Below are 27721 nucleotides of genomic sequence, written 5' to 3'. Positions count from 1 at the left end.
CTGGCACTGAGACATTTAAAGTTTTACAACACTCAGTGTGAAATGCAGGGGAGTTTAAAGGGTCTTGGCTCTATTTCACACTGAGACTCTTTAAAAATTAAATCTCCCAGATGTCTACTCAGGCCCCAGTGGTGCAGGAAGCTCTTTAAAGAACCAATCCTGGAGCAGGCCACAGCATGTGGTAGGAAGGTTGCATCAGCAGCACCATCCCTGCCTTCCTCTCCCCTCTAATCCCCCCCCCCCACTCCCACCCCAGTGTGTTCTTTGCAGAGCCGGAGATGCCCTTCTTCAAGCCTGAAGGCCCTCATTCAGCATTATGGAACTCAAACCACATGTGTCTGGGGAGGGACATTGGGGATAGGGATGGGGGTTGAGGAGAAGGGGGAGGAGTGTGTGTGCGAGATTGCATTATTGCTAGGACATATAGCTGGTTTATAGAAGTGGGGAAGAAAAGATATGGGACACCAATGTGAGGTGGGGAGAGAGAAAGTAAGCCCAGAGAGAAATGAAATAATTTCTAAGTGCAGAGGAATAGGTGGGTGGAGAGAGATGTAAAAAGACCAATATGAATTATTGGATCCGAAATGCTTAAGTTAGAGCCAACAGTTTGCTGACCATGAAACTAAAGAAGAACCCTATAAATTATTGTTATTACAAGTGGCAACTTCTCATTTGTCCATAGTTCAAGCATTTTTGTGTCTATGTGGGTGACCCTAATTTATCCATCTCCAGCTCTGGTCACTCTTCTGAAGTCCAATGCCAAGATGCCAACTGCCTGTCAGACTCTCTATTATAATATCCTATTGGCATCTCAAACCCAACATGTAAGACCTCTGATGTCCCTTCCAGCTCGGAATCTAAGACTCTATCAGATTGGTTCCTTTTACTAACTAGTTGGCACAGTGGATAGGGCACTGAGCCTGGTGTTAGGAAGACCTGAGTTCAAATCCAATCTCAGATACTGACTAGCCATGTGACCTTGAGCAGGTCACCTAAATTCTCGGGGACTCAGTTCTCTCATCTGTAAAATGAGAATAATAATAGCACCTATGTCCCAAGGTTGTTCTGAGAATCAAATGAGATAATATTTGTAAAGCACTTGAAGAGCTATAGGAATGATAGGTATCATATCAATAACACTGGAACATTATCTTACTCTCTAAGTCAGTTGGGCTTGGAAACTTGGGAGTCATCTTTGACATTTTTTCCTCCCTCACCCCCCTCCCCATTTCTAATTTGTGATCCTCTTCCCTTATCCCCACATCTAATCAGTTATTGAGACCTGCTGATTGTGACTTTGAAATATCCTTCCTGTCTATCCCCTACATTCCATTTCTATTGCCAGTTTCTTAGAATGATGTCATCTCCAGGGAAGTCACAATCTGCTAAAGCTTAAAACTGCACTAAGACTTTTGGGACAGAGTATATTTAGGTAGAAATAATTTATCAGACCCTTTCCTGAAGTAAGGTTTTATTAGGGATGTGGAGGGCTGTGGGTTAGATCTGAACAGGAAGATTGGATGCTTGAATGAAGGGGAGTTCCATAGAGGAACGAAAAGGGCACAGGGAATAAGAGTTTGGGGGCACAAAAGACACATTTGGACATCTTTATAATTCTACATGGAAAACAAAGGAAAATAAAGGCTCTCTTCTCTTCTCCCTTTATACTACTTCACTTGGTGATTTCATTGGCTTCCATGGATTTAACTTCGATCTCTTTGATGATTATTCTCAGGTCTACCTTTCTTATCCCAAACTCTGATGACCTACAATTTCCCATCTCCAACTGCCTTTCAGACATCTTGAACTGGATGTCTAATAGACATCTTAAACTCAGTATGTCTAAAATGGACCTCATTATCTTTCTCCCTAATCTTCTGCTCCATTCCCCTCCCCCACCCATCTTGCTTATTACTGTAGAGGGCAGCACCATCCTCCCAGTTCCTCAGACTCATTCTGAACTTCTCACTATATCTGACCCTCCATTTCCAAGTTGTTGCCAAGGTCTGTTGATGTCACCTTTGCACCATCTCTCTAGTATGCCCCCTTCTCTCTTCTGACACTACTACCAGTCTAGCGCAGGACCTCCTCATCTCATGTCTTCATTATTGCAATAGCCTGTTGGTGGCTATGCCTGCTTCAAGTCTCTCCCCACTCCAATCCATCCTTCATTCAGCCGCTAAAGTGATTTTCCTAAAATGTAGGTATTTTATTGCACCCTCCAACCCTCCACCATTCAATAAATTCTAGGCATCCAATTGCTTCCAGGATCAAATACAAAATTCTCTGTTTGCCATTCAAAACCCTTAACAACCTAGCCCCCTCCTACCTTTTCAGTCTTCTTACACCTCACTCCCCAACACATACTCTTTCATCCAGCGACACTGGCCTCTTGACTGTTCTACATACAAGACATTCCATCTCTCTCCTCAGAATGTTCTCTTTGACTGTCTCCCATACCTGGAACATTCTCCCTCCTTTGCTCTCACTACTGACCTCCCTGGCTTCCTTTAAGTCCCAACTAAAATCTCACCTACTGCAGGAAACCTTCCCCAACCCTTCTTAATTCTAGTGCCTGCTTGCTTTGTATATATTTGTTTGCATTTCCCATATATATTGCAAGCTCCTTTGAGGGCAGGGACTGTCTTTTGCCTCTTTTTTTGTATCCCCAGCACTTAGCGTAGAACCTGGCATGTAAGAGGTGCTTAATAAATGTTTATCGATAGATTGATTGACAGAATGGAATGGTCACTCAGAAGAAAGTGTGATGGAGAACAGAGGGTCAAACTCACAGTCAGAAAAACTCCCCATTGGGAGCAGAACCAGATTAAAATATAATTGGGAAATGTTCAACAAAATAAAAAATAGAAATACAGTAGGAAAATGAAGATGCTACATAGTTAATGTTATTATTATTATTTTCTTTTTTTAGGTCTATATGAAGCCCTCAGGGATCTGTTTCTATTTGACCACATTGGTGTTGGACTTAAAATTAGGAGATCTGGGTTTGAATCCCAGCTCCAATACTTCCAACCCATTGAGCACTGGGGTGGAGGGGCAGGAGGAGGGGGTGAGTCTCTTTTCTTTGAAACTCAGTTTCTTTATCTATACAATACAGGAATGTTTTTAGGAAAGTACTGTGTGAAGCTTAGTGTTACAGAAATATGACCTACTATTATTAGGAATCAGAAGACCTGAGAACTACTGTCTGCTAGTTATGTGACCTTGGACAAATTACTTTACTTTTCTAGGCTTGCTTTATTTGTAAAATAAGGATGATAAAACCTGTGCTGCCTACCCCATAGTGTCCTTGTAAGGGTCAAATAGAACAATACACAGAAAAGCACTTTATATACCACATAGCGTTATTCAAATGTAAATACCATCATCACCATTGTGATCAGGATGAATAAATCTCTAATTTATTCTCTGGTGAAATTAAAAGAAAATGAAATTTTGATCACAATCACCTGACTGAGTATGAATATGATTGGTAGAAATCATGATTATCTGTTTAGTCAGAGGTAAAGCAGCTTCACATACCTTAAGTTTTTTCACACTAGTGCAGGGATCATTCGAGAAGCTTGCTGTGTCTGAAATTTCAATACCTTCACCGTACAGGACACCAGTGAGATCATTTCTTACCTGTCAGCAAAAGAGAGAGTTGGGAAATAGAGATTGGTAACCAATGAGAGGAAAGTTGACAGAGCACACCATCTCCCTGGGGAACTATTTGAATATACAAGATGATTAATGTGTCAATTTCCATGTACAACTTGAAAAAAGTGTTTTTCTTCATTATAATTGACATAGAATAGCACAATATATTACTCTCTTCCTTTGGAATTGTGAGTGGGACTTGTTTTGCATAATTGCTTAATTATTGTCTATGACAATTTATTCCCTTTGTAGAGAAGCAGTGACGGCATTCATTTATGTAAGTTATCAGAGGATGTCCTTCCCAGAGAAGAAAGTGAAAACTCGGAAAATGTATAAGTTTTTATAAGGAATAGATTTTTTTGATAATCCAGAAAAACGTGTGTCTTTATAAAGCATATATTTTTTCAAAAATAAAAAAAACTGAGTGTTTACAGAGAAAATATTATATTTACTTGTGTTTTTCCTTAGATTTTGAGAAAAATTTAAGAAAACAATTTCTTGCATAAACTAATCAGTAAACAGTAAATGCCTACTATATACTAGGGCATTTGGGACATAAATACAAAAGCAGGATAATCCCTGCCCTCCAGGAGGTTACAGTCAATTGATATTCTACTACATAAATTCCCCATGTGAGTCCATTATATTTCTTTTCCACTTCATAATTTCACATCTGAATAAAAAGTTTTCCTACAGAGATTTGGTCCTAAATTCGGACTAGACTTAGTTCTCTATCTATAGGGAAGTCCTTTGACTTAAAAGTAGCTAAGTAGTGAAGATTATGGGATTTAATAACTAATAGGGCATTGTATTTTTGGGACTGACAGCTGAGGTGGGTCCCATTCAACAAAGGTGCTACTGCTAGCTAGCTAGCATTTATATAGTGCTTTAAGGTTTACAAAATGCTTTACAAATATTATCTCATTTTATCTTTAGAACCACCCTAGGTTCTAATAGGCGCTACTATTATCCCCATTTTACAGATGAGGAAACTAAAGCCGACTTGCCCAGGATCACATAGCTGAGGTTGGATTTGAATTTAAATCTTCCTGTGTCTAAGCCCAGTGCTCTGTTCACTATGCCACCTAGCTGCCTGAGAGCACTGGACCAGGAGTCAGGAAGGCCTGAGTTTGAATTCTGCCTCAGATACGTAATAGTTATGAGACCCTGGGTAAGGCATTTAACCTCAGCTTACCTCAGTTTCCCCATATGTAAAAAGGGATAATAATAGCTCCTACTTCATAGGATGTTGTTGGGATTAAATGAAATAACACACATATAATATTTTGCAAACTTAAAGTCCTATGTAAATTCCCAAAGTCCTTAGTAATATTCCCTACTAGCTATGTGACCTTAGACAAATTAGTGGATGTCTCTGGGCCCTGTTATTTTCATGGGCAAAATGGGGATAATAGTGCATTGCTTATCTCATAGTATTCCCTGAGGATAAAATAGAATAATGTATGTAAAATCATTTCACATACCATTTTTCCAGTGATAAAGAGGTTGATGGGGGAGCAGGGAGGGGAGTTAAGAGAAGAATCTGCTTTGCCAGGTTTTTAAAAGCCAAGGGAAGAAGAGTGGTACTTAAGGGAGAAGGAAAATGAGTAAGGCTACTTAGGGGAAATCTCATGGTTAGCCTTTGGAACACTGAGTGTGTAATCCAGCTCTTTGCACAGCTGTTTTCTTCTGAGTCTTTCCCTGGTTTTGTTGGGTTCTCCTTACCCTTTGTTTAGTGACAACTTGACTTTAACTTTATCTCATCTCTAAAGCTAACCCAGTGATTAGATCAAAGGTGGAGGGAAGGGAGTTCAGAGTCTGGGGAAATCCAGGAACTCAGGAGGGAGTTAGAGTTAACTTTCATATCCAGATTATAAATGAGGGGGAGAATGAGGAAGGGAGGGTTAAGATCTTCTGAAAGATTACCCAGTAGAAAGGAAGTCTGAGAATTTAGCCTGCCTCACCATTGCCTTCCTGTTGTCCAGAACTTAATTCTTTTTACCCCCTTTTCCCTTTTTTGTTATTATTTATCATTATCATATTACAATGATTTGAAAAAAATTCATTTTTTTTCCCCAAACAGAAGCTTTCACAGAAAGACTAAGGACAAGGAACTTTACAAATCTTAAAGGCCTATGTAAAAGTATGTATTTTTTTCTTTCATTAGAAACTATAAGCATTTCCCCCAGTGACTACTACAGTTATCAACAAACAACAAGAACTCAATGCATGTTTGTTGAATGGATAAATGAATGTCAGAGGCACAAGGAGGGGAGAAAGAGTTGGCTTTATCTTGCTTCCCCAGACTCCCTAGTATATTTCTGACCTGAAGCTCCAGCCTGGTCCTTTTTTTGTTTCTTCTTGGACCAAATGTATTTCTGGCCTTGGAAGCTGCTTTCAGCTATGTGCTACAGCAGCCTAAAGATCCCTCACTTTGACAACCTTCTCATAGTTCCCTCTTCCCTGACCCTGCCACAATTCAACTGCATCTTCCCCTATTAAGAACCCTATTAAGACTGTCTTCTGTTTCTATTTGTAACCGAAGTGCTCAGCACAGTGCCTCCCACTAGTAAACATTTAATAAATATATTAAATATAAATAAACAAATAAATCTCTTTTGTTTCTCTCTCACAAATACCTACTGAAACCTTCACTCTCTTAAAGTCATTCCCTAGAAATAGTATTTTTCTTTTAAAAAATTTTCTTTATATTTGTTTTTATATCACTTTAATTTTTAAATTCATCCCTCTCTCTTCTTTACTTAGCAAGCATTTATTTTTTGGTAACAAACAATAAAAGGGAGGAAAAAAGAAACAGTTTAGAAAAAAAAAACGAACCAATATATTAATAGAATCTGACGGAATATCTAATGTTCCGCACATAGCCCTCCACTTCTGAAAACAAAAGGAAGAAAATACATTTTTCTCATCTCTTTTTGGGAACACGTTTTGTCTTTATGATTACTCAGCATTGAGCTTTTTTCTTTTCTTTCTAACTTCTTTTTTTGTTCTTCCATTTACATTGTCATAGTCCTTGTGTATATTGTTTTGCTGGTTCTAATTGTTTTACTTGTATCAGTTCATAGAAGTTTTCTGGTACTTTTCTGAATTCTTTTAAAAATATTTTTTTTGTTAAATATTTTCCAATTATAGGTAAAATTTTAAAAAATATTCACTTTTAAAAAAAATTTGTTTTAAACTTTCTCTTTCCTGTTCTTCCTTCACCCCTTGAGAAGGCCAGCAATATGATATCAATTATACATGTGAGTCATGCAAAATATATTTCCATATTAGCCATGTTGCAAAAAAATATACAAAACCCCAAGAAAAATAAAGTATACAAATACTCTTCAATCTATACTCTGAGTTCATTAATTCTCACTCTGGTGGTGGATAGCATCTTTCAACATAGGTCCTATGCAGTTGTCTTGGATATTGTCTTGATCAGATTAGCTAAGTCTTTCACAGTTGATTATCCTTACAATATTGCTTTTTTTCTGTGTACAATGTTCTCCTGGTTCAGCTCACTTAACTTTGAATCAGTTCATAAAAGTCTTCCAAGGTTTTTCTGAAATCTTCATTTTTTCCCCTCACACTTTTCTTCTGACTCAGTAATATACCCTTACATTCATATACTGTGATTTGTTTAGCCATTCTTTAATTGCTGGGCATCTTCTCTGCTTCCAGTTCTTTGAGAAACAATATTTTTCAAGAATATGGAATTCAATGAAAATAGTCATGAGTTGGTGAGGGGTCAGGACCCAGAAGTTCGAATAATTTCATGCCATTTCATCCTATCCCTGATGGAATATAGGCTCTGGGAACCCCCTTGAAATCTCCAGAATTTTCCCACTTAATCTGACTTTTTTTATGCCCAAATCCGATACCCTTAACCTACCCAAGCCCTCCATTTTCTGTTACCTCTGGATTTCCTCTGACTACTTCCCACCCTTGATCCCATCAAAATCCCATTCTCTTGGTTTTTGGGAATCTGACCTCTAGTCACCCCAGTCTCATCAAGATCCTCCTTAGACCCCTCCTCTAGTCACCCCAGACTAATGGACCACCCCTAAATCCCTCCCACAGTCTTTCTATATATAAGATCCATCTTGCCTCCATCAAGGTGCTCAGATTCTATCTAGCCTAACAAAGGCTCAGATTCTATCTAGTCTGCTGTCATTAGTGATACAAATGCTCAGGCTCCTTAAGAGTCTACCCAATATTGTGAATTTTTATTAAACTTTGCTTTTGTTTGGCTGAGACAAGGCTTGAGTCAAATTCATTCAGCAGGACCCAGTGTGTTGGTATTTTGGGGTCCCAAGCACCCCTAAACCTCAACATTCTAAACCCCAACACCCCCTTAATTTTAGAATTAAAATATGAGGGAAAATAGTGAAAACAATATTTCATACTTCTATTGTACTTTACCATTTATAAAGAGCTTGCAGGCCTTTTATCTAATTTGATACAATAACAGGTAAAGTGGGCATTTTTGTTCATATTTCACATTGTTGTTGTTTTTTGTCCTTTGTTCTCAAAGAAAGCCAATGACATCACAAAGGTTATGTCTTGACCTGCCGGTAAATTGGATTTAAGTCAGGTAGAGTTGCAGCAAAGTCATCACTTTTTTCTCTAGAGTCACTGAAGTACGGGGGCAACACAAAAATAAAGACATCAGAAGCTGATGATTGGAGAGGTTTAGCAAATAATTTGCCTAAGGTTACAGCACTGCTAAGTAGCAGAACTTTTGGTCTAGCAAAACCAAAGCTCCCTGTTAAATTGCAAGTTTCCTGGTGGTAGGATTGGTGTCATTTTTTTTTTCATTTTCTCAGCACAGTACTTTTACAAATAGTAGCTGCTTAACACAGGGTGATTGAATTGAAAATGACAGTCTCTTGAGTCCTTAGCTTGTGGATAATCATGTTGCCTCCTTTAAAACATGCATTATCAGACTATTTGAGTTCTAGTAAGAATATCATGCATGAGTTTTCCTCCCTTGCGTCTTCGTTGTAATTCTGTGACCTGGTTATTTGTGCCAGCCTTTGTACCTAAAGACATAGCCACTAAACTAGGCAGCAAATCCTGTCAGGGAAGTTACCTGGCTGGGACCCTGAGTAAATATAGTGGATTCCTTTGAAAGCCAGGATGTGCAGTTTGGACTGTATCCCGTAGGAAAGCCTGCATTCTCTCCACTCCACCAGCTGGATTCCAGGGCATAAGGAGGGACCACTGCTTGTCTGTCATTATTATCTTTTATGAAGGGAAAAACCCATGTGTTCCACACACACACAATACACACACATGTATACACATATGTACATATACACAAACACACATACATAAAGGCATATACACATAAACATACACATATACGTTATATATGTATAAATGTGTGTATATACACAAACACACACATATTTGGCCTTTGTAGCCCTCAGTTCTTCAGGCTGTGTCTTGCAAACCATTTCTAACACCTCTGGGTGTCTCTGTGAAGTGTAGAGCCAGTCAGCTAGTACTGGATTCTTTCTCCTCCTTCCTCTCTGCTGGGTGGTGGCAGAGCTGAGTCCTTCCTATTCCCATCTATCTCCTCTCTGGGGGGTTGGTTTAGGGAGTGATCTTGCTGTCCCCTCCCTATCACCTACTCTCCTGAGATCTAATCAGCCACACCACACAACAACAATTAACTCCCCTTTTTGCCAGGATGCTCTTAATAATGGTTCGTTGCACTGAATTTGTAAACAGGCTCAGTTCCTGTTAGAATAGAATTTAAGAACTGGAGAAGAACCCAGAACAGCTAAAACAAAAACAGAACGTCTAAGCTAGACAGGACCTCAGAATAGAAAATCACCGAATTTAAAATTGGAAGGTGAGTGACCAGAGGATTCTATTGGCCCATTCTCCTGGGACTGCCTCTTATTACACGACTCTGAAAATGAAGTTTAAATTGCTCTTCAGCAAACTTGCTGATACAATATAGTTTTAATTCCACCACCCTCATCCCTTGGAGGTCCTCCTGGAGGATTTTTAGAAATCCTCTTTTTATCACTGGTCCACAGTCCCTGACCCCATTGCCGCACTGGTGAGGTGAAGACTGTCAACAGTGAAAGACTAAAAATTCCAAGTAAACTGAGGACCGCCTCCCCCCCCCCCCCAATGCCTTCAGCTGGAGAGCACATCCCATTATGTATTCGGGTCACCACCCAGGATGTTACCCTTCATGGGGATGGCAGGGGCAAGAGAGGTCATATATAACTTCACCCCTGATCACAGCTATCCATCCTCTCTTAAGCTATGTTTGATCATGAGTATCAATAAGACATTCAAACCGACCCTAGCATTGTCTCATGCCATGCACCCCAACTCTACCTTACTCAGGAACACTAATCACCAGAGAAAATCAGAGTTGGGACAAAGATCCAACTTACAAGGGCCACAGTTATATTTTAACATACAGAAAATAACTCAATGACATGAAAGTACATCTAAGGGTGAAACTAGAAAGGGAGAGGGCAGCTAGGTGGCCTAGTGGATAGAGCACCAGCCCTGCAGTCAGGAGGACCTGAGTTCAAATCTGATCTCAGACACTTGACACTTAACTAGCTGTATGACTCTGGGCAAGTCACTTAACCCTGATTGCCTCCCCAAACAAACAAACAGAAACTGGAAAGGGAAAAACAAGCATGTGAAAAATGGAAAAATCTGTTAGGATTTTGACAATGAATTCTTTTTTTCCATTAAGGACAGTAATGCTACCATATTTGTCCTCTAACATCACAGTTAAAAATGTGCTGCATGAGGAAATGCAAGTGGCATTGAAGAAAATAAAAACAGGAAAAGCAGTTGGACTAGGTTGACTATACTACGAGAAATTCATAGCAAAACAATTTTGAAGTCACTAAAGGATTGATTTTTATGGTATCTGAAAGAGATCACCAAAGGTGTAGAAAAACTCCCAGACTTTACTATTAGTTCCCCAAAGTCTAAGAAAATATTAGGAACTACAGACTCATTTGCTTGCTTTCCCATCTACATATTTATATAGATGGGAAATAAATATTTTAATATAAATTTGATATAATTATATAAAATATATTTGATATAACTTACATATTATATAGTTTATTTCATATACATTTATTTATATAATATATTTCTATGTTTATTTCATATAAATTTATTTATATAATATATTTCTATGTTCATTTTCTAGGAATAACCTATATATACACTAAGGGCACACATGATGGCTTTTGCAAATGACATGCTTTTCATCACACAGTTGAAAGGTGCACAGGAGCAGGCTATGCTGAATCTTGGTTGGCCACAAAAGAGCATTTGATTCAGCAGAACAAAATGTCACCTCCATCAAGGTGTTGCCCATACCAATATCAATAGCTCAAAAGAGTTCCTGAAATACTTAACAAAGAAAATTTTGTTCAAAACCCTATTATGATTAATACCAATTGAGGCATAAAATAAAGATGTATATATGCGAAGGTGTTTTCCACTGTCATGGAGGATGTTTAGTACAGAGTTCAAGTGGAAGAGAGGTTCTCTACAGGTGGTGAGGTCTGCCAGATGTTCCTGTTTGTGCATGACATTTTGCTGATTACATTAAGGCTCAGAACACTGCTGAATCTCCTAAATGAGATTCATTATAACTCAAGAGAGAAGTTTTAGTACAGGAATTGAGATGGAAGCTATAATAAATGGCAGTAAAGGAGAAATGGATGGTGAGCAAATGAAGATGGTAGGTAGATATCTTTTGTTTGAGAAGTTTGGCAGTGGAAGGAAAAGAAATAGGGGAATAGCTAAATAAAGAAATCAAGAGTATTTCCAAAGGGGGAGGAGAGATGTAGAGAACTTGAAGGAGAGGGAGAACCCAATGGAAAAAGAGAAAGAGCTTGCACTGTAGAAATAAGGAATGCGCAAGAGGGCAAGGTCTTTTTGACATGGAGATAGGAATCAGCTTCAGGAATTAATACCTCACAAAGTGGAAATTTTCCTCTACTTACTGGGGGAAAGGATAAAAACACTGAAGTGAAGAGAATAGATCAGGGATCTCCTGCCAGATGGCCTCTATCTTCTCAGTAAAGTAGGAGGCAAAGCCATCTGTCTCTTTATTCAAAGTGACATACTTGGTTCCACTAACATTTCTCTGGGTATCCTCTAGAAGGAGGAGTCTAGGTTTATTGAGCTCCCAATCCAAAATAATGATCTCAAAGAGAAAGATCTACCATCAAACAGAATGTCTACTATACATGCATTGTTAATGTATTTTTGTGAGGTCATGTTTATTAGTGTGAGTATATGTATGTGGAGGAGTGTATGCATACAGGCATTTTAGTGAGTGTGTATGCAGAAATTCAAGCAGAAATTTAGGTTCTCAAATAAGGGAGTAAATAATTTTGCTAGGATGCAGGACATGGTATACTAGAAAGAACATTAGATTTGGGGTCAGACGACCTGGGTTTGAATCCTAGCTGTTTAATTTTGGGCAAATAGCTTTACCTCAGTATCTTCATCTGTTGAATGAGAGAATTGTACTAGATGGCCCCCAAACCTCTTTCTAACTTGAAATCTATGATCCTAATAGACATAGTCACTTACTGAAACAATTTGGGATGGAGAAGAGGAAAGGATTTCTACACAGAGTAAAATTCTGGGTCAAAAAATGGCAGAAAGCATTTTCATTGTATTAAATGCAGTATAGATACGTGAGGGGATGTTTGCAAGGATGTGAGTACATATATATTTATATACATATATATATACACACACACATTTCTCTCTCTATGTCTCTGTATATACACATTTAAAAAGGTATGAGAGGAAAAACACAAGAGAAAAACAGCATCTTTCACAACTATGACTAGCAGAATTCTTTTTTTAAATAAAAAAAATTAACCTTGGTATTGGGAACTTCCAGGGAGGAAATTCCTCCTACCAATGTGTATTGGCAATTGTGCTACAATTGCTAGATTAAAAAAAATTTTAACATTTGTTTCTAAAAATTTTGAGTTCTAAATTCTCTGCCTCCCTCTCTCTCCTTACCCCATCATCAAGAAGACAAGTAATTTGATATAGGTTATATGTGTGTCGTCATTCAAAACATATTTTCATGTTAGTAATGTTGTGAAAGAAAACACAGACCAAAACAACAACAAAAATAAAAGTTAACAAATTTGCATTCAGACTCCATCAGTTTTCTCTCTGGACGTAGATAGCATTTTTCACCATGGGTCCTTTGGAATTGTCTTGGATCACTGTATTACTGAGAATAGCTAAGTCATTTACAGTTGATCATTGTACAATATTGCTATTACTGCATACAATGTTCTCTTGGTTTTGCTCATTTCACTTTGCATCAGTTTACATAAGTCTTTCCAGGTTTTTCTGAGGACATCATGCTTGTCATTTCTTATAGCACAATGGTATTTCATCAATATCATATGCCACAACTTGTTCAGCCATTCCCCAATTGATGAACATCCCTTCAATTCTTTGCCACCACTAAAAGAGCTGCTATAAAATATTTGTATATATACAGGTCCTTTTCCTTTTTGTTTTTTTTATCTTTTTAGGATACAGACCTAGTAGTGGTAATAACAGGAGAATTCTTAACCAAATACAGTATGGAGAATATGATGAAAGATAAAACAGGTAATTTTGATTATAAGAAATTGAAAAGCTTTTTCATGAACAAAATCTTGTAATGCTAAGAAGGGAAACTGTCAACTGAGGAAAAAAATCTTTGAATTAAATATCACTTACAAGGTTTTGATATCCATGGAATATAGGGAATTGACATAGATATATGACCCAAGCCCATTTCCCATCTATTAGGTGGTTAATAGTAAGAAACAGTTCTTTTTTTTTGAGGGGGTAAGGCAAAGAAGTTGGGGTTAAGTGACTTGCCTAAAGTCACACAGCCAGTAAGTGTGTCAAGTGTCTGAGGCAGAGATTTGAACTCAGGTCCTTCTGACTCAAGGACTGGTGCTCTATTCACTGTGCCACCTAGCTGCCCCCTAATTGTAAACTATTAAGAAGCAGCACTAAATCACTAATGATAAAAGAAATACATGTCAAAATAACTATGAGGCTTTACTTTACATCCAGTAAATTATTGAGGATGATAGAAAACAAAAATTGTTGATGTCAGAGGGGTTGTAATAAGATAGGTACACTAATTCACTGTTGGTGGAATTGCGAATTGGTCTAAACTTTTTGGAAAGTGATTTTGAATTTTACTAAAAAATCGACTGAAATGGTGTCCATGCCCCTTGACCACTGCTAGGCAAATAGGAATAAAGGGCATATATCTATATCTATGTGTAAATATTGGTAGCAGCATCTTTTTTGGTGGTAGGAAAGACCTGGAAACAAAGTAGGTTCTTATTGTTTGGGGAATGGATAAATGAATTGTGGTACATAAATGTAATTAATGGAATATTACTGCACAATAAGAAATGGCAAATATGAAAAATCTATCATATAAATAAGGTAGACTAAAGCAAGAGCAATCAGGAAAGCAATATATTCTACGACTAAAGCAATATAAGCATTGCAGATCAGACACAGCCAATGTGTTAGCTGGCTTTGCTGAACTGCTATTTTTCTGTTTCTTTTAAAATCCATTTATAATGGATGGCTCCCTGGATAGAAAAGGAGGGAAGAATATATTAAAAAATGAATGTGATGTAAAAAATATCAATTAGAAAGAAGTACACAGGGAGGAAGTATTAGAACACAATTGAAAGTATATTGAACTTGAAAATCAGGAGACCTCGGATAGCATTTGACCTCACATTGTACTTATGTGACCACAGGCAAGTCACAACCTCTCAGAGCCTGAGTTTTCTCACCTATAAAAGGAGAATAAAAAGCTTTGTAATTTGTACTACCTGTTTCATAGGGAGGTCATGAAGAAAACTCTTTGTAAACTTTAAAGTTAAATGTGAGTGATTATGTATGAAATGGAGGGTGTGCAAGAGACTGAGTATATGCAAATGTGTCATGAGAAGACAGGTACACATTGAGCATAGGGCTGGTGTGCTGGGATACTCATTTCTCTGCAGGGAGGAAAATTACCGACAGCCTTTGCCCTGCCTTTAAGAAGCTTACCTTCTAATGGGGCAATATGTCCATAGATGATTAACTATTGCATCTATGCAAAATAAATACAGTGATTTGGGGGGCAGAACCCATTGAAGTTTGCTTGGAAATTTAGAACTAATCAAGTATCCCACAGCAATTTTCCAGTGATGGCTTTTGTAGTTCTCCTGAGGGGAAAGCCCCATGGGAATGATTCTCCATAATTATTATAATATCCAGCCCATTCCCTATGTATGTTCATATGAATGGATGCAATTGGTGACTATACTAATAAATTGTGAATAATATCTCTCTGTAAAAGAACTATACCCTAAACTATAGGTTCTCCCATGTCAGCTTTCCAGATGAACAATTCCTCTGAACTGACCTGGGAAGCTCTGCCCCTTTGGTCTAGGGGGTTCCTTCTCACTGTTATAGATGAATGAATGAAAGCTGGATATTCAAATATAAAAATCAAGCTAGTCCCTGCTCTCAAAAAGTCACATTCTAATTGGGGGAACCAATGCATAAAAGATAGTTCAGCTGAGTAAATTCAGGATATTTGCAGAAGAAATTCAGAAGTAACTAATAATGGTCCTGACCCCTCGCCATTTTCCATGCATGATTCCATTTTCAATTTTTTTTGTGTTATCTCCTTTCTGAAGTACTTGTAAACCAGCGTGTATATGTGTGTGTGTGTGTGTGTGTGTGTGTGTGTGTGTGTGTGTGAGATGGATCCCCTTTCTGGAAGTTCGGTGAAGCCTAGGGACCCCTTCTCAGAATAATGCATTTTAATGCACAAAATAAAATACACCAGATGACAAAGGAAATAAATTATATTGAAATACAGTTAATAAAGTATTTCTAAAAATAAGTTCATGAACCCCCAGATTAAGACCTCCCCTTGTAAAGGAGTCCCTTGAAACTTTCAAGATTATGTTGTTTCCAGGATTTCTGATAACAAGAGTCCTTTCTTCTTAATAATAGTTATCATTTATATAGCAGTAAATAGTTTGCAGAGCACTTTACATATGTTATATCATTTGATTCTCACAACAACCCTGGGAGGAAGGCATTGTATAAATGAGCCAACTTAGGCAGGAAAACGTTAAAAAAAAAAGCTTGCCCAGGGTCACACAGTAAAGTGCATAAGGTAGGACTGAAACTCAGGTCTTCCTTACTGTAAATCCAATATTTTATGCACTGTATCACATACATCTAGGATGGGCCCTGTGGATGGACAAGGAATTGGGCATATTATTGATCAAGAGAAATACAAATAGTAGGATTGTATTTGGGCAACTTCAGAGTTCTTTTAATGACCCCAAGCTTCTCCCTGACATAAAATACCAATCAAAACGTTCTCTCATCAAAGCTCTAGATTATGAATCTTGGAATACCCCAATCTTCAAAGGATCAAAATGGTCCCAATTAGTTAATGAAGTATACATAGGCCACTATGCCGGGCCCTGTTGACAAAGACATACAAAACCAGCTCTTGCCCTCCTGGAACTTATATTCTATGATTAGGTAAAATCAATTTTACTTTTGTCATTCTAAGCTAAAAGCATGCTTTTAAAAACAACTGCATTTCCAGCCAAAGAATGAGTAATTATGAATACAAGTCTTTCTAGTAAAATGTTTGCACAGTTTATTGGTTTATGAAGTAATTGCAAAAGTTAATATTTTTTTGCTTTTGCTTTTACCATTTTCTGAATACGTTGCCAGAAGAGCTCATAAAATCATAGCCCAAAGCAGCCTATTTGGCATCTCTCCATAGTGCTGTTCATTGAGTTTCTCTCAAACCCTGAGGTATGACTCTCAAACTTTCCATGTAGCAAGAAACAGCTATTGTTAAAAAAACAGACCAAAACCCAAAAACAAAACCCAGCATCAACAAAGGAGAGAAGAAATATGGTAGGAAATTGGCCCCTTAGTTCAAAGAGACACATCAAACCTGTTGCCTCTCTACTATCCCCAACCCCCTCATCCCCACACATCTCAAAGCACCTGACGATATCTGTAATTGAAAGTTGGTTGGGGGTGTGTGTGCTGATTAGATCAAAGGGATTTTCCATATAAAAGAGACAATCTCATCATTTCAACTTTCTCTCAATAGGTTTATGATAGCTGGATTTATTTTAAAATAATCAGGATAATATGCATCGTGCTCTATAGTTTAGCATGGCAGTCATATGGCATAGTGGAGAGAATACGGAATTTAAAGTCAGAAAGACTTGGTTTGATATTCGCTCAACTTCTCTGAATCTCTAGTAGTTCTCTAAGACTATAAATTATGGTCCCTGGAGGGAGCTCCTCAGAGGAGAGAAATGAGCCTCGGAAAGGTTAAGTCATTTACGTTCCCAGGGTCACAAAGAGAGCAAGGGGGTCTTTTGACTCAATCTGGCATTCTTTTCGACTATTCTAGGCTGACATGGAGATGAGTGATGGGGAAACACAGAAAGGTGCATGTGCAAACCCCAGCTCTATTCAAGGCACCTAGATAATCAGTGATTGAACTTCAATTACTGGGAATGGCTCTGAGGGCCAATGCTGGAGGGGGAAAGGCATCTCTCAGAGGCATCACTAGGTCACCAAAAGCCTGGGGTATAGGCACAACATGATCTACAAAGATGTTTTGAGACAAAATGCTAGCCCAATAAGGACCTTAGGATTAGAGTCTAATGTGTGTGTGTGTGTGTGTGTGTGTGTGTGTGTGTGTGTGTGTGATCTCTACTTTCTTCAAATGGGTTACAATAACTGGATTTAATTCAAAATAATAATAATAATAATGATATGTATGGTGTTCTATAATTTAGTATGGCAGTAGCATGGCATAGTAAAGGAAATGCTGGACTTAAAAATCAGAAAGACTTTGGCATATATATGTGTGCTATATATGTATATGTGCTTGTATATCTATGATGAGAGACAAACTCTGGGGCAGCTAGGGGGCACAGTGAATAGAGCACCAGCCTTAGAATCAGGAGGACCTGAGTTCAAATCCAGCCTCAAACACTTAACACTTACTAGCCTTGTGACCTTGGGCAAGTCACTTAACCTCAATTGCCCTGCCTTCTCCCCTACAAAAAAAAAAGAGAAACTCAGAGAAGAGTAATTTACCCTTATCTTTGTTTACATGACAAATTAGTAACCAATAAGAACTAGAACCCAAGACTCCTGATTTCCAGCCCAGTATTCTTCACCCTACCCTTCCTCAAGTTTGCATGTATATTTAAGGAAACATATCTTTGATTTTGAATCACACACAGGCACAGTCAACTCTACCTACGATGTTTGACTAAGGTGCTAGGGAAGACTTTAAATTCAACATTTAAAGGGGTATCTGTTAATGATTGCATGCCTTAAAGCATGCAACTCTACCCCAAATCCATTGAGAGAAAATACAATCAACTTGAAGCAGTAGAAATTTTGAGTCCAGTCTTAGACTCAGGTTTCCTTACTCCAAAGCCAGTGTTCTTTCCAACTGTGTAACAATAAGTATAGCAGTACAGGTGGGTATTTTGTCCTTAGGTATAAGAGCAAGGGAAGGGCCAAGACAACCAATGGTTTTTTTGAGTCAAAGTCATGGTCAAATACACCCCCTCCCTTATTGAGGAGTGGCAAGATATAACCTCCATCTATATGGACAGTCTTACTTCATCAGATGCTGGTCTAGTTTGCAGAAATGGTGACTTTCCTATAATTGTCAACGCCAATGATTCTAACACTCTATTAGGACTTGTGTTCTATTGGATTGCTAGGGGAAAGATAATAAAACCACAAATAACTAGTCTTCTTCAAATTATAGAGAAATATATGCCTCCTCATTTACGGACCTAGGGGATGGATCATGGTTTATGAGATTAGAGGAATCCCCTTGCTCAAGACAACAGATGTATTCCAGCAATTTGCTGTAAAGGAAACATCTGTTAAGTGAATGCTATTTTTTTCATTGACTACTGCTATTATCATTATACAATCAGAGATGTTTTACTTCAGGGAAAACAAGTTGGCTTCTGGATAAAGTGAAATCACCCTTAAGAAAGCTATGAAGCTTTAAAAGTCATAGATTTCAGGGAAACATGGAAACCTTGAGATAAAACATTGACAAGGAGAGTCAACATATTAACAATAATATAGTAATTTGCTGTGTAGGCACATCTTACCTAATGTGGCTAGCTGGAGAGCACAGTGAAACAAAGAATGAACTGGGTATTTAGTTATATGTTTAGTTATAACAATGTTATAAATCCTAGATATTTTCCAGAGTACCCAAAATTCAGAGTAGAAAGAGTAAAAAAAATGTTCTTGTGGAGACCTGAGACTATTACATTTGTTACAGTAGCAATCCAGGCTTCTTCCTTCCTGTACCTCCTTTCTTCCTGTGCCTCTATTAGGGAGATGGTTTCTCAGTTGCTGGGCTGGGGAGGGAGGTAAGGGAAAGTCATTTTCACACATGAAATGGGACTTGACCCTCTGTTCAACAGATCTCTCAAAGTACTCTTCTTTTTACAACTTCATGGTCAACCGTCTCCCTACCACTCTCTCCCCACACTAGAGTTCCCATCACTCAGCTCCCAGGGATAGAAGGCCAAATAGATTCTCAGGATTTGCCATCCTGTCTGCTCCCCAGCCTACTGTGGAAAAGGTTTCGGGGCAGAAGGGAAGATAGAGAGAGGGCATAGAAAACAGGTAGATAAATGTTATGATTCATTGATGTTATCCTGGGCCTGCTCAGCAATTATTTTCTAATTGGTTCATCATTAAAGAACCACAATGCCTGCTTCAGCTCTCCATCAGAGAGTGGGAGGATTTTTGTCCTAAAGGGTTGGACTAACAACTTCACAGAGCAGTTTTTGATGTTGCAACAGGGTTTGGTTATGATGTGATTCCTGCCCTTCAAGAAGAAGGCAGAAGAGCTCAGCTCCTAAAAGGGAGTTGCTTTTAGCTTTTTCCTTCATGCTTCTTTCAGAATACTCTCAGGGAGGAGCAGATTTCTCTGTCTTCTGCTCACTTTACCCATCAGTAGTGATGTGGGTCTCCAGTAGGAGACACTAGACCGGGATGGCAAATAGAGCACAATTAGAGCCCAAAGAGGTTAGGTGGTGTGCCTGAGGTCATAGCACTAGACCTACTCCACCGTGCCATTTTTCAAAATGTCACAAAATAAAAATCTCGGTTGTGCTTACATAGTACCATGTCAGAAACTCCTATAGAACATCACAGGCACCATCCGTCCTTGTATCTTGTTCCCACTACAGAGCAAGTAACCTCTAAAGCTTTAACAATTTGCCTACATTTTTCACTGTCTCAGTCTGACTTCACACTTCTAATATCACATCCAGGGTGAGTCTTTTACTCTTTGCACTTTTCCCATCACTTGAAATTATTGGTGTCTTCCAAGACATCTTTTGCAAACATATTGTACTATCCTTAGATGAGAGGACATAGCACCCAAAAGCAGAAATCCTGAAAACTTGCTTAGCAACAGAAAACCAATGTCCTCCCAAATCAGTCACTGTGTTTGTTGATCATTATGTTCAAGAATGATCAACCTAAAGGTTTGCCTATTTAATGGATGGCAGGTATTAGGGGATACCTCATTAGGGGATGTTAGTGTGCACAAGTAGCCTTGTTGAACTAGAAAAACTGTGGAATTTTGGTGAACCTTACTAGACAGTTCTGGACTTTCACCATAGCAGAAACTATAGACTGAACCAGCAGCTGTATCTCAAACTATGGATAATAGTGGCTCACATTTCTTTCTTTCTTTCTTTTTTTTTTTTATGCAATCGGGGTTAAGTAACTTGCTCAAGGTTACATGGCCAGTTATTTCTGGGTGTGGTGCTAAGTGGCTCACATTTCTATAGGACTTTGAGGTTAACAAAGTACTTTCCTCACACTAAATCTTCAAATTGAGGAATGCAAGGATTATCAACACCCCCATTTTACCAGTTAAATAACTGAGGCTTAGAGAGGTTAAGCTTGGAAAAGGGCTGCTTTAGTTTTTTAAAAAAAATTGTATAGGAGATTTAAAATTCAGAGGGAAAAATATTTGCAGATGATTTCAATAAGCACTAACTTTATAAAGAGGAAGAAAAGCTAGCAGCATTTGGTTTCTCCAGGAAAACTATAGCCAATTATAAAATAAATGAGACATGAAAACATTCCCTGCCTTTAGAAAGATTTGAGGTTGAATTTCAAGACCCTGTACATGTATTTCTGATACCTGCCACCAGGTGGTGGCAGAGATAGGGGAGTATAGTTCCAGTGGTCAAACCATTTGTAGCCCAGAAGCAGGAATACAGCATCTGATCTATTCATTTGTTTTTTTTTTAATTTAAAAAAATTGGTGTGTGTGGACAGTCACAGTGGAAGAACTGTGGTTCATTAAATGAACAATAAAGGAGGCAAAGATTTCATCTTATTAATCTACCTGAACTGAGGTCAGGTAGGGCTTGCTTTGCCAACATATCATACCCCAAAAAGCACATCCACAGACTGACTGGTCAGTTCAAATATATGCCCTTAATATCCCTCCCTTCCAGGCCCAGGTTGAAGATTGTGGTAAGCAAAATCATGCATTGGTTAAGCCTAAGTAGTGCTTTGGGTCTGGGCCATTCCTTCTAGTGACTAACAATTGACTATATTATTCAATATCTGCTACTAATAATGAAATACTGAAATACTTTGAAGATTCAGATGATTGCCAAGGTCTCTTGTAGCCCTAAACTCTATGATACTTAAGATTTTTTGACAACCAAGTACACAGCTTTAGGAAAATGACCAGGAAATCTATATTCAGTGAATAGGACCTTCAAGTTATATTCAAAGCTGCCAAGAAGTTGATATTGATAGTGGAGAGAAAATTAGATTTTCAATGTGATTTAGTTTCTCCAAAGAGAATAAAAACAACTTTGTTAGAAATCTGATATGGAATTTTCTGTGTAATCTGGAGCTGAGAGTGGGGAATAAAGCCTTAGAATTATAGGCTTTATATAAAGCGAAGTCTGACCTCATACTTGAAGCAGGGAGCCCTTCTACAACATTCCCAAGTGCATAGCCCCAGTGACGAGGAGCTTACTACCTCCCATGGTAGAAAGCTCTTATTTTTCACCTCTTCCTTATTTAAAAGGAGACTGGCCAATAAATCCAATCCTTAAGAGCCTGGACAGAGTACATCAGCATGCTTAACTGATGCAATTTCCCACATGGAAGAAGCTGGAGAGCCTTCTTTCAGGAGAATTGTGATGGTGTGTTATAGAAGTGCCTGGGAGAGACATTTGTATGTGTAGAGATTCTGTAACTGGTTCATTCAGCCAATCACATAAGATACTTTTTAGTTGGCTGTGAAGGAATTAAAAAGGACATTATCTGGCCTCTACCCTACTCTCTTGGTTGGATCTCTTCTCTTGGTTTGCCTTCTTTTCTTGATTTGGCCTCTTTCTTAGTGTGATTTCTTCCTACCCGACAGCATTTATTGAGATACGATGTTGTAAGGGGAGAGGTCTCAGGCCATTTCCCTCCAATATAGACATGTGGTCATATGAACTTGGGCCCCATTTTCTTGCCTCAGCATTTGTTCTTTCATTGGAGGGGAAGGAGATTAATTTGGAACAATGTGAATTTCAAATTAAGAGAGCAAGACACTTGAGCTCTGGGAGTCAAGTACATGGTGGATTTTGTAGTGAGCCGGCTGAGCTTCAACGCCCCAAGGAGTGACCAACCAGGAAGGTGCTGAGATAAGGACTCATCCAGAAGCTATGGACTCAGCAGGACGATGCTTTATAGAACAACATCTCATTGTCCTCAGAGATCTAGATGTAAGGAAAAGTATTACCACAAAGTACTGGGGTGTGGGGGGAGTGTGGGAATGTTAGTACTATTGTTTTTTGATTAATTTGGAAATTTCTTTTGCATGACTTCATATTTGTAATGGGTTTTCTATTTCTTGCCTTCTCAATGGATGGGGGAGGGGGAAGAGGAAGGGAGAGACTTTGGAACTGAAAATAAAATAAAATTGAATTAAAAAAAGAAAAAAATTGAGTGACCTTTTGGGCACAGTTCCATATTGTTTTTTAGAATGGCTGGATTGATTCATAGCTCTATCTACAGCGCATGAATGTTTTCCTGCAGCCCCTTCAACATTTGTCATTTTCTTTTTTGTCATCTTTGTCAATCTGATGGATGTGAGGTGGAACCTGAGAGTTATTTTAATTTGCAGATTGCATTAGATCTTTCTGCTGCCTTGTCACATTGATCAATCATATTAACTTTGTACGCTACAAAACTCAGCTCTTTTTCACATTAGAAAAACCAGTTACATCTCTCTTCAGTACTTGTACATTTCATTTTTGGAACCCAAATTCTAGACTTTACATTTATCCTTAGTAAGTTTTGTTATTACATTTAACCCATTGTTTTCACCAGCCAATATCTTTTTAGACCTTAATTCCATCATCAAGCCTATTAGCTTTCCCTCTCAGTTTCCAATCATCTGCATAGTTGAAAAGCATGCCATCCATACTTTCACTGTATATTTTTAAAAAGTCATTGATAAACATGTGTAACAGGACAGGGTTAAAGATAAAGCCTGAGGTAACTCTAAAGCCCTCTCTCTCCACATTTATTTCGTTTCATTAACCAAACTTGTTTAACTGGTTTTCACAGAGAATACATCTGGCTGATTATGTGTACTAACTCAATGCCTGGGTACTTTGGGATCAATCAATAAACATTTATTAAGCCCTTACTATATGCCAAGCACTGTACTAATCTCTGGGAATAAAAAAAGAGGAAAAATACAGTTCCTGGCCTCAAGAAACTCTTGTTGGGAAAGCTCACAGTCTAAGACGAAGGTTTCCTGCAGAAGATGGGATTTTAGTTGGGACTTAAGGAAGTGGGGGAAGCCAGTAGGTAAAGATGAAAAGGTATACCCCATTTCAGGCATGGGGCACAGCCAGAGAAAATGCCCAGAGCTGAGAGATCGAATGTCTTGCTCGTGGAACAGCCAGGAAGTCAGAGTTCCTGTACTGAAGAGTACATGCTAGGGCGTAAGATGTAAGAAAACTGGAAAAGTAGGAGGGGGTAGGTTATGAAACACTTTAAATACCAAGGAGGGGACTTTGTATTTGATCCTGGAGGTAATAAGAGTCACTGGAGTTTATTGAGTAGGGAGATGACATGGTTGGGCCTGCGCTTTAGGAAAATTACTTTAGTGGATAATTGGAGAGGGGAAGGACCTATACGTAGGCCAGCCCATGAGCTGGCTATTGCAGTAATCAAGGCATGAAGTGATGAAAGTCTGTACTAGAATGTTGGCAGTGTCAGAGGAGAGCAAGGGAGTATTTGAGAGATGATGCAAAGGTGAAACCAACAGGCCTTGGCAATGGCTTGGATATGGGGTGGTGGCGAGAGATAATGAGGAAGCCAGGATGATTTCTCATTGGGAGTCTGAGGGAATGGGAGGATGGTGTTGCCCTGTACAGCAATAGAGCAGGTAGGGTTTAGGAAAAAAAGATAATGAATTCTGTTTTGGACATAATGAGTTTAAGACGTTTACTAGATATCCAGTTTGACATATCTGAAAGGCAATTGGGGATGTGAGATTGGAGGTCAGCAGAGGGACTACTGGGCAGGCAAAGTGGATTTGAAAATTGTCAGCATGGGGATGGTAATTAAATTCATGGGAGCCGAGGAGATCGGCAAGTGAATATAGAGAGAGAAAAGAAGAGGACCCAGGACACCTGAGGGACACCTACAGCTCGAGGGCATGATCTGCAGGAGGATCCATCAAAGATGACTGAGAATGAATAGTCAGATAGGTCAGAGGAGAAAGCAGGAGAGAAAAAACCCAGAGAGAAGAAAGTATCAAAGAGGAGAGGGCGATCAACAGCATCAGTTTCCAGAGAGGTCAAGAAGAGTGAAGACTGAGGAGAGGCCATTGGATTTGGCAACTAAGAGATCACTGGGAACCTTGGAGAGGGCAGTTTGGTGGAATGACAAGGTCCAAAGTAAATTTACAAGGAGTTAAGAGAGTGAGAGGGGAGAGTGGAGGCATTTATTGTAGATAGCCTTTTGGAGACGTTTAGCCACAAAGGGCAGAAAACATAAGAGGATGATAGTTAGAGGGGATGGAAGGATTAAGTGAGGTTTTTCTTGTTTCAGGATGGGATAGACACAGGCACATGTGCAGGCAGTAGACAGTGAACCAGACAGGGAGAGATCAAAAAAGAAGTGATAGAGTGGGGATGACAGAGGGGGTGATCTGTTAGAGGTGACAGGAAGGAACGAGATTGCTTGAGCAGGTAGAGGGACTAACTTTGATAAGAAATAAGACTACTTCATCATGTGAGATGTGGTAAAGGAGGAGAAAGTGGCTGAAAAGATTTGACAGGCAATGAGGAAGAGGGGAAGAGGGAGCCTCAAATTCTTTTTCTGTAAAATATGAGGACAAGTTCTCATCTGAGAGAGTAGGGTAAGGAGGAGCCACAGGAAGTTTGAGGAGGGATGAAAAGGTTTGGAAGAGCAGGATAGTGAGTTGATAAGGCAGGTATATTATGATTGCCTAGCAACAGTGAGAGCTCACTTGAGATGGTACACACCAATTTGTAGTGGACTCAGTCAGAACAGTGATTTTTTTCTACCTTTCAGTAGCATGTGTGTAGACATGGAGGCAGTGAATGGAGTGATCCAAGGCCAGGGCTTGGCAGAGAATAATAAGCCAAATGATTGATAAGGACTCAAGAGTAAAAGGCAGCATAGAGTTGAATTGGTTCCCCAAGGGATGAAGATAAAGAAAAGAGTAGAGAGTTGCTAGTGCAGCAGAGATGGCCGGGGAGAGAACTGAGGGGTCAAGACATTGGAGGTCATGGTGGGGATGAAGAGCAGGCAGAGTGAGAAGTGAAAAACCTTGATTATGATTGGATAAAGGGATTTTAGAATTCTTGAATGTGGAGGTGGTGCATTTGTGGGTGAAGACAAGAACAAGGGTATGGTTTTTTTTGTGTATAGCTGAGGTATTGAAAGTGAATCTGTTGGGGAACTAAGTGGTTGGTATGTTTGAGGGAGAGTTTATATTGAAGTCTCCTAGTATGAGGGCAGGAGTTGGGAGGAGAGAAAATTTATGAGCCATGTATTGAACTTATTGAGAAAGGAAGGGTTTGTAGACAACATCTACCAGGATTTTGACTGAGTGATTGAGATGAATTGCATGAACATCAAAGGAAGAGATTACTGAGTTAAGGAGGTAGGGGGAGAACCCTATGGTGGAAGTGGCAATGGGGAGCAAAGAGTATCCTAATTCCCCCACCTTGACCAGTGAGCCAAGGGAGATGTAACCTGTACTGAAAAAGGGTGACCAGGGAGGCTGTGCCACCATGGGGGAGCCAGGTTTCAGTGACAGCCAGTAGATGGAAGGAGTAGGAGAGGTAAAGATTTAGGATGAAGAGAAGTTTGTTGCCTATGGAACAGGCATTCCACAGGGCACAGAGGAAGTTCTAGGTTGTGTTTGCCTGAAACTTTGGAGTGGGAAGGTTGGGGGTAGGTAGGAATAAGGACTTAGGAGGAGTTGGGATGAGGACCTACACAGGTTCAGAATCCCTGGGATTTGAAAGATATGATTAGATGTGAGAATGTTCATCACTGAGTGGAGATTACCACTTCCACTTCCCAAAGGAGGTTGGAGATGGGTCAGGAGGGAAAAGCCAGGAGATGGTAAGTACCTGGTGAGATCATCCGATGGAAGTTGGAAGGAGCAAGGTACATGATCAGAGGAAGGATTGGCTCCTCTTCTCATCTGAGAAGGCTGGAAATTAGGAAGCAGGAGGTGGAGGTGATATGGAAATCCTCCTACTAGTCACTGAGAAGGAAAAGCCGGTGACTCTGTGAACATCTTAAAAAGCAGTGATTCTACCACCATTTTCCTCATGGTCTCCATGTGACAAAGAGCTCACCAATATAGTATGTTAGGGAGGGGCTGATCTTCCTACTACCCCCCACAGAAATGACAAACTACTGGACACACAGCATTTAAAGCACATATCCTGACCAGGACAGCCTGCACCTGGATTTGGGGCTCCTTCTGTGTGTTTCTTTGCCTGATACAAGGTGATTGAACATCAGTCTTGTGATGCACATGTCTGGAATTGGAGGTGACCTTGAGATTTCAAGTCAAGAGGGCCAGAATTCTTGGGCCCATCAGATGGGGCTGATCAGCAGCATCAGAACAGAAGACTAGTAACATGGGGAGGAGCCCAAGCCCTCTCTTTGCTGACCAGCAGACATGAACTTGAAAGGGTCAGTATGGAACTAAAATAAAAATATAACAATGTCCCTTCAGCGGCACTGCAGATTGCTTTATGTTCTGACGAGGCTTAAAGATCAGCTCCTTGGAAGAAGATGACTATAGTTTTAAATTAAATCACTGTATACTGCTCAAAGTCAATGTGTGCATGTGACTGTTTTGTGTTTAGCATTTCTTTTGCATGTAGGAAATAAATATCTGCCATAGACATGATTCAGATTTTATGCAGCACTTTTCTTTTCTGCCCTTTAGAGAAACCCCTAGACACTGTTGCTGTTGCTGTTCAGTTGTGTCTGACTCTTCACGACCCCATTTGGGGTTTTCTTGGCAAAGATGCTGCAGTGTTTTGCCATGTCCATCCCAGCTCATTTTACAGATGAGGAGACTGAGGCAAACAGGGTCGACTGACTTGCCCAGGTTTTACGTAGCTAGTAAGTGTCTGAGACTGGATTTGATCTTCCTGACTCCAGGCCCAGCCAGTGCTCTATCTGGAGCCCTACCCTGGACATTAACCCAAACCTAAACCTTAAGCAATGTTTCTCTAGGGTGTTCAAGTGGGACATATAAAAAGCCAGAGTGTGAAAAAAGGTAGCAAAGCCCCCCCTGATAAAGAGCAGGGTTCCCGAATGTTGAATTCAGAACACTTCATGTACATGGGAC

General features: G+C 39.3%; 1 protein-coding gene across 1 annotated transcript in view; it reads right to left on the bottom strand.

Moving 5' to 3' along the window:
* The window catches only part of GABBR2 (gamma-aminobutyric acid type B receptor subunit 2), an 861105-nt gene that overhangs the window by 340139 nt on the left and 493245 nt on the right, over positions 1-27721 (bottom strand). Inside the window, exon 4 of the mRNA XM_069084611.1 lies at positions 3544-3645. Coding sequence (XP_068940712.1) covers positions 3544-3645 — 102 coding nt within the window. The remainder of the gene's footprint in view (positions 1-3543; positions 3646-27721) is intronic.

Source organism: Petaurus breviceps, unplaced genomic scaffold (genome assembly GCF_028583685.1).
Source record: "Petaurus breviceps papuanus isolate PSGF00001 unplaced genomic scaffold, PetGlider_PUasm1.0 175, whole genome shotgun sequence".
In the NCBI taxonomy this organism is placed as follows: Eukaryota; Metazoa; Chordata; class Mammalia; order Diprotodontia; family Petauridae; genus Petaurus; species Petaurus breviceps.
Note: the sequence above shows the minus strand (reverse complement) of the source record. Positions and strands in the feature narration are given on the sequence as shown.